The sequence below is a fragment of the Mchenga conophoros genome, linkage group LG5 (assembly GCF_057382185.1).
Source record: "Mchenga conophoros isolate Kocher_MC1m ecotype Shallow Benthic linkage group LG5, M_conophoros_male_GT1.1, whole genome shotgun sequence".
In the NCBI taxonomy this organism is placed as follows: domain Eukaryota; kingdom Metazoa; phylum Chordata; class Actinopteri; order Cichliformes; family Cichlidae; genus Mchenga; species Mchenga conophoros.
This window is the reverse complement of record NC_140530.1, coordinates 32824915-32840143: the sequence shown is the minus strand read 5'-3', so window position 1 is coordinate 32840143 and position 15229 is coordinate 32824915. Positions and strand designations below refer to the sequence as shown.

At 37.1% G+C, this 15229-nt stretch overlaps 1 protein-coding gene across 1 annotated transcript; it reads left to right on the top strand.

The window, feature by feature from the left end:
• Positions 1-1445: 1445 nt before the first annotated feature.
• Positions 1446-13473, top strand: LOC146574914 (tubby-related protein 3-like). The gene is made up of 13 exons (XM_085274989.1): positions 1446-1603; positions 4135-4267; positions 4371-4475; positions 4609-4737; positions 7173-7292; positions 7434-7568; positions 7642-7724; positions 7844-8008; positions 8185-8297; positions 8401-8509; positions 8603-8701; positions 10364-10535; positions 11626-13473. Exons 1-13 carry the CDS (start codon positions 1589-1591, stop codon positions 11757-11759), a joined length of 1512 nt encoding a protein of 503 aa, XP_085131115.1. The 5' UTR covers positions 1446-1588; the 3' UTR covers positions 11760-13473.
• Positions 13474-15229: the final 1756 nt, after the last annotated feature.

The window sequence follows — 15229 nt, the reverse complement described above, 5'->3', positions numbered from 1 at the left end:
GGAGGCTTGTGAGTAGATGAGACACCCTTGCCTAAGAACCACACACCTACTAAAGAATTGTATGTCTATAAATGAGTACATTTTGGTTGTAATACATATAAATATGTACAAGTAGGTTTAAAATCACACGATTTTTGCTGGATGACTTACAATTCATGCCACAAACACATCATGAAAGAGGCCTGGACGAATGGCAAGTACAGTATGTAAACATTCCATGCAGCACTTTAGAGCTTTTGATAGTCCTTACCATGCAAGCATTTTTCATCTTTTTTTTCCTTTTCTCCTCATGCCATCAGGTTTATGGATGAAGAATGGTTATTACTGCGCTACCACACTCAGTTTCCAATGATACAGGCCAAGTAGCGCTAAACCAATAAGAAGGGAAAGCTTTATGTGCTGCTATCGGGTGGACCTACTGTTAATCTAATATATCCACCATTGCATTTGCAGGCTATAGCAAGAGTAAGAGTTTGACTGCTTTATAAATTGTTTCTTTACTGCTTTATTAATTGTTTTTGTAAAACTGTCATGGACTGAATGATTCTTCTTAATGCTTCTCAAGCTTCTTCCTTGAAATGAAACAAAATATCTTTGGGTCTTGGACTTTTGGATTTTTATTGGGATTAACAATTAACTCATCAAAAAAATAAATAAATAAAAACATCACTAATTGTCAGCTTTGTTGACATTTCACATATTTAGAAGTAATTGGTTCCGAAATCCGAATCAGAGAAACTTTATTAATCCCAGAGGGTAATTGAGTTGTCATAGCAGCAAATATACAACAAACAGTAGAAACCGAGTTATGACAGATAAATATTAAGATAGATAGATAAATATAGAGATATAGGCATAAATATGAATATACATATAAATATAAAATGTAGTGGTGTACAAAAGTGACAGAGTGCATTGATGTGTGATTAATTGTGTTCCACATGTGTGGATCTGACCCAAGTGGATGAATTAAAGAGTCTGATAGCAACGGGAAGGAACGACCTACTGTAATGTTCCCTCAGATAGCGAGATTGAAGAAGCCTGTTGCTGAAACTGCTCTTCAGATTGTCCAGTGTGTTATGGAGGGGGTGGGATTCATTGTCCGTGATTGCCAACAGTCTTGCCAGCATACTGTCACTAATCATCTCCTCCAGGGTGACGAGCTTTATGCCAACAACAGACTCGGCCTTCCTGATGCGTTTGTTTAGTCTGTTTGCTTTGATGCCTGCACCCCAGCACGCCACAGCAAAGAAGGTGGTGCTCGCAACAACAGACTGATAAAACATATAGAGCAGCCACTGGCATGAAAACCTTGAAAAGAAAATTTTCATGCAGTTTTCTGAATGGTTGAAACGCGTGACAAACAACTCTTCTCCCTCCTCCCGAGCCTTTCTTGGTTTCTCCCGTTGACGTGTTCCTGCAGAGCAGATGGCTTTACACATAAATCCTATTAACAACTTTCTGCTGATGGAGATGCAGTGAGCACAGGGTTTTCTCTCTCTGTCATCATCTCCCCTGAGAGGTCTGCTTTTTTATTTTCTAAGCCATAAAAAGAAGCGGTGGGAGAGCTGAATTTGGAGGCCACGTCATGTCTGCAGAGAAGGTAAAAGGTTGAACTTAGGTTTTTGTAGATTTTCTTTAAAAAAATATTTTAAATAAGATTACTTTTCTCTGGACTTTAAGCTTCTCAGGGATGAAATGTGCCAATATTTGGGAAGTGGACCACACAAGTTACTTTTATAAGAGTAACTTAACACTTCACATGACGTTATTTATCGATATACTGCAAAGTTTAAAGTTGTACAGGTGAATTTCTCATATTTCTGTTTGTTGTGGAGAGGACACATATTCGGAAGCATGCTTCAGGGATTGAAATCAGTCAGTAATCCAGACGTTCAAGCAAACTGGAATGCTGCTATGGTGGATCTCTGAACCAAATGCAACTGCAAAAGCATTGTCTTAATTCTTACTTTACTTTTATTTCTATATTCATTTATTAATGTATTGTCCTGGATTTTTTGGCAAATCTTGCACCATCAGTAAAATTTGTTAATTTGACTCAGTAACATTATATTTGAGAACAATACAGTTGCATATTGTGTAGTTGTACAACTGACCAAAATTAACTACACTTGTGACTGTTGTTGGTGAAGTCTAAACTTACAAAATGAGCATCAATAATCATAAGTGCTATACCAATAGACATATATAATAAACAAATGTGGTAATGTGGCTAAAGTGTCCAGTGACATTTGATAACTTTAATGCAACAATTCATCACAATACAGCAAATGTCAAATCTGCTGCCATAACGCTGAGATGCGGATTTCCTGTGGACGCAAATAGGCCTGCATTTAATAGGATTACTTTTCCCGTCTCCGGTAGTAGCGATCACACTGACCTCGTTGTCTGTGACTTTAGATGGTGACATATTGTTCCTGTCACTTAGCACAAAAGTTTAGTCCTGAGACTCAAAATATGTATGAGATGTTTGGTAAAATAAAACACTTTTAATTTAATATCACTGATGTAGGCTGTGTGTATTTTACTGAAAAAATATCAAAGCTAATCTCATTGCTTAGATGATTTTTTTTTTTTTTTTTTTAAATAAATAGATATTTCAGAAAGGACTATTTATGGCATTGGACATATCTTCAGTTGAATGGGATTCATGTTTTCAAAATGTTAATACTATGTATAAAGAAACAGGCAGTAGATTTATTCAACTTAAGATAATCCATAGGTGGTATCGAACACCGCAACAATTGTATAAATGGAACCTGGCCTCTACGGACGAATGTTGGAGATGTGATGGTCAAAATGCTTCGATTTTACATATCTTATGGAGCTGTTCGGCACTTCGGGATTGGTGGGGAAATATAATGGAGGTCATTTTCAGTGTTTTAAAAAGGAGATTTGGTATCTCACCAAAACTGTCCATACTTGGTATAACCACAGATTTTTCTGATGGAGATTTTTCCAGTTATACAAAAAGATGGATTATTTTGGCTCTTACTACGGCCAAACAGGTCCTGCTAAGACATTGGCGGAAAAAGAACCCCCCTCCATATGAAGAGTGGCTAAAGACAATGGCTAAGTTGGCGTCTTACGAAAAAGTGACTTATGGTTTATTAGACAAATTGCATCAATATGATTGTATTTGGTCCCCCTTTACAAGCTGGCTTTCTGTAACTTGAAGAACAGAGGAGTAATGACAGAGTGGTGGTGTGGGGATTGGTGTGCGAAGAAAGAATAGGATAACTTCCCTTTGTTTTGTTTTTTGTTTTGTTTTGTTTTTTGTTGTTTTGTTTTGTTTGTTTGCTTTTTAAACTATTTATTTATGTAGTTTATGTAGAGCCCCCTTGGCTTAAACTTGTATACACTTTAGGAAGAGGTTTGTGTTATAGATGATAAAGAAGGAAAAGCCAAAGAAGAAGAGTTATAAATAACTGCATTTAAGATGCACAAAACAAATGTACTTTATATTTCAGAATCAGAATTGAGTATAAAATACTTTCTCGTAATTTACGATCCCATTTTAGCTCTCACGTTTTCATCAGGGAATCGCAGCAGGCATGACTTCATCACAAAGCAGTGCAGTGGGTGTTTTCTCCAGGGCTTGAAGGCCTTGGCAGGTTTCATAAAACTGTTGCAAAACCTGTTTCTCCTTTTCTTGTGTTTCTTATGAAACGGTCTCATCAAGAATAGAAACAGATTGTTCAGTTCTAGACGAGACAGCCTTACATGCATCACATCATTATTACCTCATGCCCTGTTTCTCCATTAACTTCCTTTAAACAGTCTTTATGCTGATTTACAAATCAAAAGCTAAACTTATCAGGCAGATTTGACAGGAGCTACCAGTGCAAAATAAACAACTTTCATTTCATTTGAATCATTTAGAATAGAAAAAATAATGATACCACTTCTGTTCATCTTTTTATTGTCTTTCTTCCCACTGCTTTCCTCACATCTGAATTTGTGATGGTGAGTTGGTACTTATAACAGTCTTGCTAGTTTGACTAAATCTTTCACTGCATTTTATGTCTTACCATTTTAATTTAGCTCAGTTGTAGTAAGGGCTCTATGAGTATTACCAATAATCTTTTTTGTGTGCTTAAAGAAAATCTATAGAAACCAAAAAAGAAGAAAGAAGAGGCCAATGGTACAACAGAAGCCAAGCTGAATGGAATTGAGACCAAGCCCAAAAAAGATAAGACAAAGAAGCATGAAGATGTAGCCAAAGAGGACAGTTCTGCCATTCAGAGTGAGGAGATAAAAACAACTTTTACTCTCTCATTTTTCTCTTTACATCTCCATTGTAGTCTAACGAAAGCAGTTACATATCTTTTTCCTTATCAACATTATAGATGGGAAGAAAGTGAAGAAAAAGAAGCTAGAAAAAGACAAAGAGGAACCAGAAAAGGAAAGACAGACTAAAAAGAAAGCAAAAAGTGCTCCAAAAAAGAAAAAAGGTAAGTCAGCAATGACTGTAATATTGAGTTTTCACTGGGATGTGTTAAAGCTGGGGTGTGTTTCCTATACAATGACACTTTAAGTAACTCCCACAAAAATACGCCATGAGTGCACTGATTTCCATTACTATAGATTCAGACTCAGATGATGACGATGAAGAGGACGGTGAAGATACTCCGAAAAAGAAAACTAAGAAAAAAACAACCAAGGATAGTTCTCCACCTGCAAGTTCCACCCGAGAGAAGAAAACTAAAACTAAAGGTATGACGATGAGGAGAAGAAAGCTGTTGTCTAAAGGGCGTTAATGGTGTGCTCTAAACAGAAGTTATATGACCAGATTGTAATTAAGAGGATTAGATGATGTTATTGTGTAATGGCGTGTGAGCCATTTAGTGGAAACACTTCCTTACTTGGCTGTGTTGTCACATAATAATGAAGTAAGTGGTTTTCCTTTAAGTAATTAACTGTGGAAAATGTAATTAATTATTGCAGCATGATGTTACACACCAGCATGTTTTTGAAGTAAGTGAATAAAACATTCTGAATAAATAAACAGAATAATTAATCGGAAAACTGAATCAGTGAAATAATCCAAACAGAACTGAATTTTTGATGTGAAGCCATGTTTTCTAAGAGATATTTTCTTTATTCCATCCCATCATCACTTTCAGGTGTTGCTAGAATGTGGATATTTTTAGTCCTGCTAACAGCATGGCTTTAGCAGTGTGAGTCATTCAGTAGGTCTGTCCACAACTTTTATCCAGATTGAACAAACTACTTAATCTACTGTGGATTCCCAGATAATGTGTCCAAGTGAACCTTAAGTTTGACATTCTTGTGGTTTTATGTTGTGGCATCACCATATAAAATTGCACTTGTTGCAATAGTATTGAGTGCTTGAACAGAAGGCAGCTTGACATCTTTTCAGTTCATTGCGATGTTTTAGCTCTTCAAGACGCTTCAGTTCTCAAAAAACTCCCAGGTATTTAACCCCCAGTGATGGCCTCTTGGAGGTGATCCTAATGGTGACTGACCCACTGTTAATCATGTGAGTCATCATGATGTGAGCCAAGATGTGAAAAAAGGCGTGGGTCATTGCCATCATCGGGGTCAAGGTGTGAAACCTTGCACCACATTGTCTCACCCCATCATCATGAGAGCTTTTGTGGTTTCTTGAGGCAAGGTGTAAGTGGGGCTTGAAACATCTGGGAAGGGATCACAAGATTACGTTGGAGCTGATAGTTGGTGTTGTATGGTAGAATGTGAGGTTTTTGTTCTTGTAGGCTTCCTCAGTTATTTTAGAACTGACACTGCAGGCTGACACTGTGAACATGTTAAGGTGTAAACATGAATACTTTACTCAGGGCGCTTATAACCTTCTCCCACCAGTCTTTGCTTCTGTTCCCTTCATTTATTTGCTCAGTGAATCTGAGCATAAGATATTTGGAAATGATGTTGCTATAATTATTCCCAAAGCGCTCTAACTCACCTGTTTGTCAAGAATTTTGCAGTGAGCTGGTTTTAGCAGGACTCATTCTTTGATTGCAGAAATGAACTATTGGCTCAAATCTCTGCATGAGATACAGTATTTATAATAGAAGATTGGCCACACAATTACTTATGTGATCAATCTCAAAATGCTCTTTGTCACCTTTCACCTACCTCATTTTGTTTTTTCTGCTTGCAGCTTTAATAGTTTTGTTCTGGTTGTCCTGTTGTCAGCTTTCCTTGACAGCTCTAAAACTCACTGTGCACTCTTGCTCAGTCACAAACAACAGGAACAGTGAAAATAGTGGAGATTTAAAAAGAAAAAAAAAACAGCCAGATATTATCCTCAAGATACAGTAGACCGTTAAAAGAGAGTAAATATTAGGTAACTGTAAACTTAACTCTTAAGTGAATGCTAATGTTACTCTGTAATTTACTTGGCAGGGAGTTAGAAAGGTTTTTACCAGTGTAGCAGTGCATACCACAGATGTTTAACTATGTTTTTTTAATCCCCAAAGTTCAACACTGCCAAAAACATTCAGGGAGGACTAACAACTTTTAGCAGTCTAAACGGGAGTAAGTCTAAACAGGAGGGCATGTTGGGACAAATTCGTCATTGTGGAAAACGTTTTAAGAGGAAGCACTGAGAGTGTTACAAGTGTAATCGAGGTTCTGAGAATTTGCTCCACAGATTTGAGCAAGGAATTTGTTCAGATCCTTCACTTCACTTTGATGTCCTCCCAGTTATACACTCCTTGTTTTAGCAGCTTGAATCCTAAAAAGGTAAACAAACTGAGGGCTAAAATATGTCGTCTGCGTCCCAGTTTGCTTCATCAGCTTTTCCTTAACTCTGAAAATTAATAAAAGGTACTACTATAATGGAAACTTAACATCTAAATTCGGGTGGATCCAAGCTGAGCCCTAGTCACTCTCACATTCGCATGCTGTCCGAATCTGGGTCAAGATGGCATGCTCCAAGTTAGTTCTGTTGCTACACATCTGTTTCACACATAAATCTTTGTTGACTTAACTGATAACAGTTTGCATTTTTTGGAACTCACACCATAGTGTTCACTAAGATTACTCTCTATACTCTACAAGTGAATTTACATTTTGTTACATTTCTCAGTGTGTGCTTCCAATTCTTCAGGCTATCACATTTAAGAATAGACAACATTTCTATTAAACTATATACTTTTTTTCCTTAGATGACAAAGATTCTGATGGAAAAGAAAAAAAATCCAAGTCAAAGGAAAAAGACAAGAAGAAGGAACCAGCTTCAATGTTCCAGATAAATGAAGACAAAAACTCAAAAAGCAAAAAGAAAGGTGATTGCATTTTTTAAACTGACGAACTGTAAAATTCTGTCTTTGTTTACTTTACCAAATGCTTTGCCGCATAGCATCCATCTTGATGCTTGATGTTAAAATGACAAAAATTGAGACACTTTACACTTGTTTACTGAACAGCGGCCAAATCGGAAAGTGATGACAGTGAAGAAGAAACAAAGTCAACCAGATCAAAGAAAAAATCCAACTCCGGCTCTGCATCGATGTTTCAAACATCAGCAGATAAGGACAAAGACAAGAAGACAAAGAAAAAAGGCAAGTTTATTACTAAAGCTTTCCTCTGTTGTATTCACAGACAAGCGTATAACATCTCTGTTGTTTTTTTCAGCAAAGGCAGACGAAAGCAATGATTCTGAATCAGAAAAAGAAGAAAAAACAAAGAAGAAGAAGGGCAAAGGGAAGAAGAAAAAAGTATCTGACTTCAAACAAATCAACCACAACATTTTAGTCACTTAATGTCATATTACACTTTAACTTTCACTCAGAGTGGACCATGTTTTAAAATGTTCTTATCTATTCTTCTTTATCAGGAGCGCTCTCCCTCACCTGAAATTGAATTTGACAACTTGGAGAAGTTTGTAATGGAGCCAGCTCCGCAGGGTGTGACTGTGAAATGCAGAGTGACTCGGGATCAGAGAGGGATGGATAAGAGCCTCTACCCTTTGTATTACCTTCATCTAGACAATGAAAAAAAGGTCAGTATCATGTTTTAAAAAGTTGCAAAATGCAGACCAAAATTGTAAACACAGTACAACAGCACGTTCAGTAGTTCTCCTTTCATTTATTAATTTTAATTACTGTTATCATGGACAGTTGTCATTTGTCGGTGTCTTGTCCCCCCCCCCCCCTTTTTTTCTTTCTTTCTTTGTAGACGTTTCTACTGGCTGGACGGAAGAGAAAGAAAAGTACAACTTCAAATTACCTCATCTCCATCGATGCCACAGATTTATCAAGAGGAGGCGAGAATTTTGTGGGAAAGCTGAGGTAAAAGGATTTTTGTTTAAATTGCAAAGCAGGTAAACAAACTGTCACGTATAAAGTATTAATTAGGTGCATTTTAACTGAATGTGTTTTATACATTGCCCAGGTCAAATTTAATGGGGACTAAGTTCACTGTGTTTGACAACGCTGTGAATCCTGAAAAAGCTCTTCCAGACATGTCTAATGCTCGGCAAGAGTTAGCAGGCATCATCTATGTAAGTCATTTTACTGCAGAACGTTTAACTACAGTACATTGTATGAATAATAAGAACTGTATTTGATTTTGTTTTGGTTATTTCTGACAACAGGAAACCAATGTCTTGGGAATAAAAGGACCCAGAAGGATGACTGTCATCATTCCAGGAATGAGCAAAGACAACGAGCGAGTACCCCTCCGACCAAGAAATGTAAATTCATTGTAAATGCAATCATATAAAACACCAGTTCAATGAGGGCAAAAGATAAAGGCCTATATGAAAATTCAATATGAATTGACTAGTCATAGTTTTTGTTTTGTTTTTGAAATGAAAAGTAAATTCACTCCTTGCTTAAATCTGATATTATAGTCACACAATCTTAAGTCACACAATCCTGGAGAGTAAGTGGAGGCCTGAGCAATGGAAAAGTGTACTGGTACTGATTTTTAAGAGTTATGGTGATGTGCAAAGCTGCAGTATGTACAGAAGGAATAAAGCTGATTAACCATACCACGAGGATATGGGAAAGAGTTGTTCAAGCTAGATTAAGTAGGGAGTTGATAATAACTGAGCAGCAAATATGGTTTTATATTATGAAAGAGCACAACAGATGCAATATTTGCTTTGAGAGTGTTGATCGTGAAGTGAAGTCCAGGAGTTTTACTGTGTTTTTGTTGATCTAGATATGATAAGTTGCCAAGAGAATAGTGGTGCAACGGATCACGGTTGATCCGTAATCCGAACCGATCGCACTCCACGGTTCGGGACGCACGTGATCCGAAGATTCAAAAAAGAAGGAAAAAAGTATGTGTATGGTGCGCGTAGTCAGTCTGTCAAGTGATAGTTATGGCCAGCGCTGGTGGTCCAAGTGGAGGAGTAGAGGAGTTTGCTGCATTTAAGCAGCCATTTGCTCCCCAATCCGACCGGGCTAAAGCTATTACAAAAGCTACTGGGGTGTTTAGCTGCAGACGGGAGGTCGTATTCCCTTGTGCAAAACAAGGGGTTTAAACTATGATGAACGTGCTTGAGCCACGCTATGATATCTCGTTGCGTGTCCACTTCAGTGACAAGATTGTACCAAGGCATGTATGAGCAGGAAAAGTTTAAAGTTATGGCTGAACTGTCCCAGGCATCTTCTGTTGCCCAACTACAAATGGGTGGACCTCCAGGTCAACGGAAAGCCCTGTACTGCCCTATACTGCACCTTAATTTGTTTTTATATAATTTCGTGGAATGAGTCTTGAGCTGAATGTTTTTAATAGGCAAACAATTTTGTCTTTTTTTCTTTTTTTGCTGATCCAAAAATTGATCCGATCTGTGACTTAAAACCGTGATCCGAGCCGAACCGTGAGATTTTGGATCCATTGCACCACTACAAGAGAAGAACTGTGACATTGCATGAGGAAGGCAGAAGTGGTAGAGAATTATGTGAGGGTAGTGCAGATGGATTCAAGGTGTCTGTGGACTATGATATTTACAGAGGCCATTGTGATTTGTAGTGAGGGAGCAGATAGAAGAGAGTTTGGAGAGGTGGAGGTGTGCTGCGGAGAGAAGAGGAATGAGACAGAGAGAGCTTACTACGTGTTCTAACTCTGCACTCTTGTGCAGTCAAGCGTAACACCCAACAACTAAGATTAGTTTTGTTTCTAAAGAATGCAGATAAATAACTGTAATTTGTCATCTTAATCATTAGAATAATAATGTGCTTTTTTGCTATTTTTTTGCTGTGCTATTTTTCTGCTTTCAAGCAAAAACAATAAATTTGAATATTCACAAATGACTTGTCTATAGCATTAAGAGCAACACAAGGCCAGTGGGAATGAACTATTTGATGTTGACGTTTACCACTTATGTTTTGTTAATTCTTTGCAGGAATGCGATGGCTTGCTGATAAGATTCCAAAACAGAAGGATGGAAAATCTGATCGAGCTTCACAACAAGACGCCTGTGTGGAACGAAGAGACGGCATCTCATGTGCTAAACTTCAATGGCAGGGTCACCCAAGCCTCCATCAAGAACTTCCAGATCGTCCACAACAAAGATCGTGAGTGGCTTTTGCTTGTCCACAACTACTATATGTTAAATAGTTGGGCAAAGAAATGAAAAGCAGTTTACTGGCAATGCATAAAACAACAGAAAGATCTACACAACCTAAATGAGTATCTAGGTATTACTGCTGACAATGTCCATCTCCCAATAACCACAGTATATCCTGCAACCAGCAGAATAATGTGCCATGCCACAAAATTCAAATCATCTGAGAAATTATCCCCTGAAGAATACAGTGAGTTCAGTGTACTGAAATTGCCTGCACAGTCCCCAGATCTCAATCCACCAGAGCACCTTCGGGATGTGGTGGAACATGAGATTTGTATCATGGATGTGCAGCCGGCTGCATTATGTTATGTCAATATGAAATAAAATCTCTCAAATAAAATCGTAGTTAACCTAACCCCATGCATGTGTTTGGACTGTGGGAAGGTGCTGGAGGAACTGGATTGAACCCATGCACACACGGCGAGAACATGTTAAGGTGTGCACTGGGGGCAATATTGTTAACCACTGCATTGCTGTGCGGCCCCACAAGGAATTAGGCAGTTTTTAAGCCAACAGCAGGCCTAACCTGGTACTAGCAAACTGTACCTAATAAAGTGGCCAGTTAAATTATGTCTCATAAGACAGACATTGGTCAGTGATTATTTTATTTCTGCCTGTACAACCCTTAGATACAATTTTAAAAAATGATTTCTTCTGAAATTTAGAACTGCAGTTTTTCATATTTGAAATTTCTTATTTATGCCAAATGTTTTGTTTGTTTGTTTGTTTGTTTGTTTGTTTGTTTGTTTGTTTGTTTGTTTGTTTGTTTGTTTGTTTGTTTGTTTTAAAATCCCAAGTCAATTATGAAGTTTATATGCTGAACTTGCTTCACAGTCTTTAGACTGACCAAGCAGTTTATGCAGAATAAACGAATATGGGGATTCAGCTTGAATATTTTATTACTTCTAAGTATGTACATTGCCATGATCCATCTTATTAACTCCCTGCCTGCCTACTTACGTACCTACCTACCGAAACACTACCTATTTATTTATTAAGATAATTGCTCCATTAATGAATTCTTTTTCTTTTTCCAGTGGACTACATTGTGATGCAATTTGGACGAATAGCTGATGATATTTTCACACTGGATTACAACTACCCGCTGTGCGCTGTGCAGGCCTTTGCCATCGCACTTTCCAGCTTTGATGGCAAAATCGCTTGTGAATAACACACAAGTCTTCAGTTGTGGACTCACACTTAAACCAGCATGCAACAAACCCACATTCACATCAGATCAACCCAGCGTCTTTGGACTCGCCTACACTTCCTGTGATAGGTGTCGATAACAGCAATGGTTCCTCAAATGTGACAATACCTGCTGTTGTGCTGCTGTTATCCGTGTGAGTGCCCCCAGGTGTAAGACACAAAATTGTTGTCATGTTATCGTCTGATCTTGCATGACATGGTGCAGAAGAATCCTCTGTTTTTGATTCTCAGTATTTCACTGCAATCATCTGAACTTCTGGGAACTACAGAAAGACACACCATTGGGAGTCCAGTGACTGGAGAGTTATGTTTCAGGGAGATAATTGTACACCTCATTTATGAAGGTGTTTGAAGACTACTAACATCATTAAAGGATGTTAAACCGTGAATTACGGTAATTTTTTTGCTTTGTTGTGCTTTGAGGTATTGTGTTGCTGTATAGCGCCAATTTTTTGTGTCAAATGTGACCGCAGAAACACCAAATTACAATAAAAATGTTTCTCTTTAGGGCAAAATGAAAATTATACTTTGTGACAGTAATCATCTGCACAAAAGACACACTTTTATTTTAAGTTTATTCAATTTTATTTAGTGACTGTGAAACCGTTTTGTGTATCTGTATACATTAATATACACATAGGTGTGAAAATCTTTTTTCTAGGCATGTACGTTACGTTTCTCCAAATATATATGTTTCTAGATAACTGGCTCTAATGTGAACTCCTGTAGGTTTTTGTATGTTGTCTTTTTTAATTTCTTTATATTCATAAACATTGCCTTCGCTGCAGGCTTATGGGAATAATTCAAATGAATTTAATTTCCTTAACTGTTAACTAAATCGCTTTGAAGTCAGCTTGTATAAATGTATGTTTTTGTCATGTTTTTGTTGTTGTCATTTTTTATCTTTTCTTGTCGCCCTGATTCACAGTAATATAGTAAATTTAGAGTGCTACTGACTGTTTGCAGATGGTCAGTACCACTCAGTACCACCACAGAATTACAAGACTTGCAGGTTACCCCAATCCTTCTTCCAACCCTACAAATGGTGTTTTAATGGGTGTTTTTAAAATAAAAAAAATCTGTTAGAACAGATATTTATAAAATATGTTTTATAGTTCTATCTTCTCATGCGAGAGAGCGCTTGGCAGATATTTAGTCACATTCCAGTTTCCAGTTTTACAAACACCCACGATTTTCTTCAGTTGCCTGTATGTTGAGAGGAGCTTCACTCAGCATGGAAAAACCTGTTTGAACCGAGGGCCTCCAGAGTAAGTGAGAGGTGTGTATTCTGCCTGAACCTGCTCAGGCAGTTGTCCAGACTCGCAAATTAAATGAAGCCTAAAACTGGCAGCTCCTCTGGAGAGATGCTGTAAGGTGAGTTCTTCCTACCCCATTGTTTTTTTTCTGTAATGTGAGCAATAGTTAAACAACTGCCAACATTATTGTAGTCATGCTGATACATTTGTACTCTTAGACACAATGTGTGAAAATGACTGTACACTACTGTCTTATATGTGTGTGGTGTATAAACGTTCATAATCTAAAAATGTTGCAACCATGTTATTGACCAACAGAAGGAGCTGTTGCTGGATGGAAAGGTGTGAGTGTAAGCTTATAAGATTTACAGTGATACACACATGGTTACTAGTTAAACCCTCTTTCCAGTAAATAAGCGATAATACGAGGGAGAGCAATATTCATAGTTTCTATGGGAATTTAGTGTAATATGAGCATTTACAGCGTATATTTGTATAATTGCATGACAAATGTATTATTATTTGTATAGATAGACTAAAATGTGAAAGTAAAACTACAACAAAGACTGTTACAGATTACACTCACTAATTGGCTATATACTTGAGGTAATTATACAATAAATGCCAAGAAAATACTATATAATATAATATTAATATAATATAAAATATTCCATTACTAGTAAAGGTCCAGCTTTCATTTTTGTGTCTCTCTGTCAATAACATTTAAGCAGTAGTAATGCTCCTTCTGATTCTCATTCTCATTTATGGGAGCTTTAAATTACTCTCTGTGAGTTATGCAGGTTTGGCTGCATTAATGTTAACATCTGTTAGGGGAAATTAAAGTAACAAAATTCTAGGGGGGGAAAAGAAAACTGTTTTCCTCACATGAAAGTTGTCTAAGAGAAGGATTTGCATTTAAACTGTTGAGAATAATCAAAACCTTAGACTGGATGACATATTCTAAATAATATTAGACAATATTTTAGTACTTTTTTTAATATAGTAGGTTTTTTTTTTGCATATACTAAAATCTAAGAAAATTATAAGAAGAAAGAGGAAGATGTCAAATGGTTGAATGACAATAAAGCTGAGTCTGTTATCTATTTCTAACTAAAGCTTTTCATAATACATCATTTGTATATTTGTAGTATTTCTCCATTATTAAGTACCAAACATCAAGCTGAGGTTTCTGTTCTTTAGATTTGAAGAAAATTAAATATCAACATAACCAGACGCACAGAGTAAACCATTGAATGTGTGCTCTTTGTTCTGTGTGACATTGAGATGGCATCATTTTTCTATTGAGTGTGTAGGGGACCATAACATTTTCTTTTTCTCTGTCTTACTGTAAAATTAAGACTAAAATTAAGTTCCGAGGCAACATGAAGGTGACTCCATCATTTAGTAGTGAACATATTTGCCTTACATGCAAAAGATTCCTGCTTTTAGAATGAGAGAAGACATAAACCCAGCCTTAGGGGGTCACGAGCCCAGGTAATCATTTATGTGCCAGAAGGGGCATCCAATGTGAAATCTGTGCCAAATCAGATATGCATATCCATCGCTTGTGGTCGCCTCTTGGGGATGAGCCAGCAGGTGAAAATACCTCCAACATATAAATCCAATTTATTCAGTAGTGATTAGTAGTGATGTAATTTGTTGTGATCTTCTCTGTTCTGTTTATATTTATATACTATACCATATTATCTCATCTTTTTATCACTAATATTTTGGATAGGATAATATTGCCACATGTAACTAACTGCACAATTTTCCATTTTAAACCCTATATATTATTATTTAGAAAATTTTAAAAATTGCATTAAGGTTTTGAAACATTAAATATTCCATGTTTCTTTAAAGTTATCTACAGTAATAAAACATAATAATAATAATGTTTTAGAAAGATTCATTTAAAGACTGTTCCAGTGTTTTTATATAAAGCCACGGAGTCTTTTATGTAAATGCCCTTTATATATTTCCTACCTTTGACATATTTCTGCGAGTGTATGTACTGCCAGACTGGTTTTTCGGACAAGAGTTTCCAATCAGCGTTCAGGGATTTTGTGGGCGGGGCCTGCGGTGAAGTCACTACCCCCCCCCCCCCTCCAAAACCTTGTTGATTGACGCGCACCAATGGCTCCTCCTTGAAAGTCTTTTTTTCCCTCCCCCTTCG

Coding starts and splice junctions, on each gene's coding strand:
- LOC146574914 (XM_085274989.1), top strand. Junction 4,268..4,370: donor GGACAGTTCTGCCATTCAGA/GTGAGGAGATAA, acceptor TCAACATTATAG/ATGGGAAGAAAGTGAAGAAA. Junction 7,725..7,843: donor GCAAAGGGAAGAAGAAAAAA/GTATCTGACTTC, acceptor CTTCTTTATCAG/GAGCGCTCTCCCTCACCTGA.